This window comes from Parus major, unplaced genomic scaffold (assembly GCF_001522545.3).
Source record: "Parus major isolate Abel unplaced genomic scaffold, Parus_major1.1 Scaffold473, whole genome shotgun sequence".
Taxonomy (NCBI): Eukaryota; Metazoa; Chordata; class Aves; order Passeriformes; family Paridae; genus Parus; species Parus major.
The window spans coordinates 19187-21229 of NW_015379367.1; the positions used below are offsets into that span (position 1 = coordinate 19187).

General features: G+C 61.2%; 1 protein-coding gene across 1 annotated transcript in view; it reads left to right on the plus strand.

Annotated features, from left to right (window-relative positions):
* The window catches only part of PPP4C (protein phosphatase 4 catalytic subunit), a 3726-nt gene extending 1889 nt beyond the window's left edge, over positions 1-1837 (plus strand). The window contains exons 4-8 of the mRNA XM_015616499.3: positions 9-143; positions 335-508; positions 616-742; positions 868-1057; positions 1198-1837. Of these exons, the coding sequence (XP_015471985.1) occupies positions 9-143; positions 335-508; positions 616-742; positions 868-1057; positions 1198-1327 (756 nt within the window). The 3' untranslated portion in view covers positions 1328-1837. The remainder of the gene's footprint in view (positions 1-8; positions 144-334; positions 509-615; positions 743-867; positions 1058-1197) is intronic.
* The last annotated feature ends 206 nt before the right edge of the window (positions 1838-2043 follow it).

Here is a 2043-nt window from a genome sequence, read left to right on the forward strand (position 1 = left end):
CTGTCCCTCACCTGTCCCTCACGTGTCTCACCTGTTCCCAGGTGGGAGGGGACGTACCTGAGACCAATTACCTGTTCATGGGCGATTTTGTCGACCGTGGCTTCTACAGTGTGGAGACCTTCCTGCTGCTGCTGGCCCTAAAGGTGAGCTCACCTGGCCAGGTGTGTCAGGTGTGTCAGACAGGTGAGCATAGGTGTGTTCAGGTGAGGGACAGGTGAGATCTGGGCACGGCCTGGTGCTGCCACACCCCTCATGTGTGACCCCGTGGGTGTGTCCCTGGGCTCAGCTGCCCAGGTGTGTCCAGGTGTGACTCAGGTGCGTTACCTGTGCCCAGGTGAGGTACCCGGACCGGATCACGCTGATCCGGGGTAACCACGAGTCGCGGCAGATCACGCAGGTGTACGGTTTCTACGACGAGTGCCTGCGCAAGTACGGCTCGGTCACCGTGTGGCGCTACTGCACCGAGATCTTCGACTACCTGAGCCTGTCGGCCATCATCGACGGCAAGGTGAGCACACCTGGGCACACCCGAGACGCACCTGGGGGCGCCAGGGCGGGTGGAGGGGGCGGGACTCCGGTGCCCCAAACGTCTCCGAACGCCCCAAACGTCCCCAGATTTTCTGCGTGCACGGGGGGCTCTCGCCGTCCATCCAGACCCTGGACCAGATCCGCACCATCGACCGCAAGCAGGAGGTGCCGCACGACGGCCCCATGTGCGACCTGCTCTGGTCCGACCCCGAAGGTACCGTGCTGGGGAGGGACACACCCAGACCCAAAACCCCGGGAAAACCCTCAGAACCCCTGAGGTTTTACCCCAAACTTCACCGAATCGGCCAAAAACGGCGTTGTCACCCGTCTCGCGTGCAGACACCACCGGCTGGGGCGTGTCCCCCCGCGGCGCGGGGTACCTGTTCGGCTCGGACGTGGTGGCGCAGTTCAACGCGGCCAACGAGGTGTCCATGATCTGCCGCGCCCACCAGCTCGTCATGGAGGGCTACAAGTGGCACTTCGGGGAGACCGTGCTCACCGTCTGGTCAGCCCCCAATTACTGCTACCGGTACGCAAACGACGCGCTAATCGAGTAGTCGTTAATTGGGAGTTGTGTGGGAGTTAATTACAGACAGCATGTTTAAGCGTGCGCTAGAAATCCACAAGGGGCATTTAATGAGATGCAAATGCCATGCAAATGCCCGGCAGGTGCGGGAACGTGGCGGCCATCTTGGAGCTGGACGAGCACCTGCAGAAGGAGTTCATCATCTTCGAGGCGGCGCCGCAGGAGACGCGCGGCATCCCCGCCAAGAAACCCGTGGCCGACTACTTCCTGTGACACACCTGGGCACACCTGGGTGCACCTGGGATAGACCGTGACACACCCGGGTGCACCTGGGCACACCTGGGTGCACGTGGGATAGACCGTGACACACCTGGGTGCACCCGGCTATGGCCAAGGTGTATCTGGGGATACCTGTGGCACACCTGGGCACCCCTGGGACACACCTGGGGACACCTGGGCGAATCTGGGTGTATCTAGGATACAGCCAGGTGTACCTGGGCACACCTGGGTATGGCAGGGGTACACCTGGGACACACCTGGGAGCTTGTGAGGTCACCTTGGGGGTACCTGGGACACACCTGGGCTCAAACCTCTGCTCACCTGGGACGTGGGGGAGGCCTGGGGACCCCCAGGTGACTTTTGGGGACCTTGCCCTGCCCCCGCTGGGTCCCCTCCCCTCCCCACGCGCATTTTGGGGCGAAAATGGGGAATTTTTTTTTGTGTTTCTGCTCCGTTTTGCCTCCGTTTGGATAAAAAAAAGCTCAAAAATCCAAAAAAAAGTTTTTTTGGGAACTTTTGGGAACGAGAGGGAAGAAGGGAAGGGGACGCATCCCATCATCCTCCATGGCACAGGCAAGATGGCGGCGCCCACAGGACACAGATGGCGGCCTCCACGCCGGAAGTGCCGGCGCGGACCAGAAGTGCAGGCAAGCCAATGATGTAATGGATCGGCCACGCCTCTTTTGCTTAAGCCACACCCACAAAGGGGC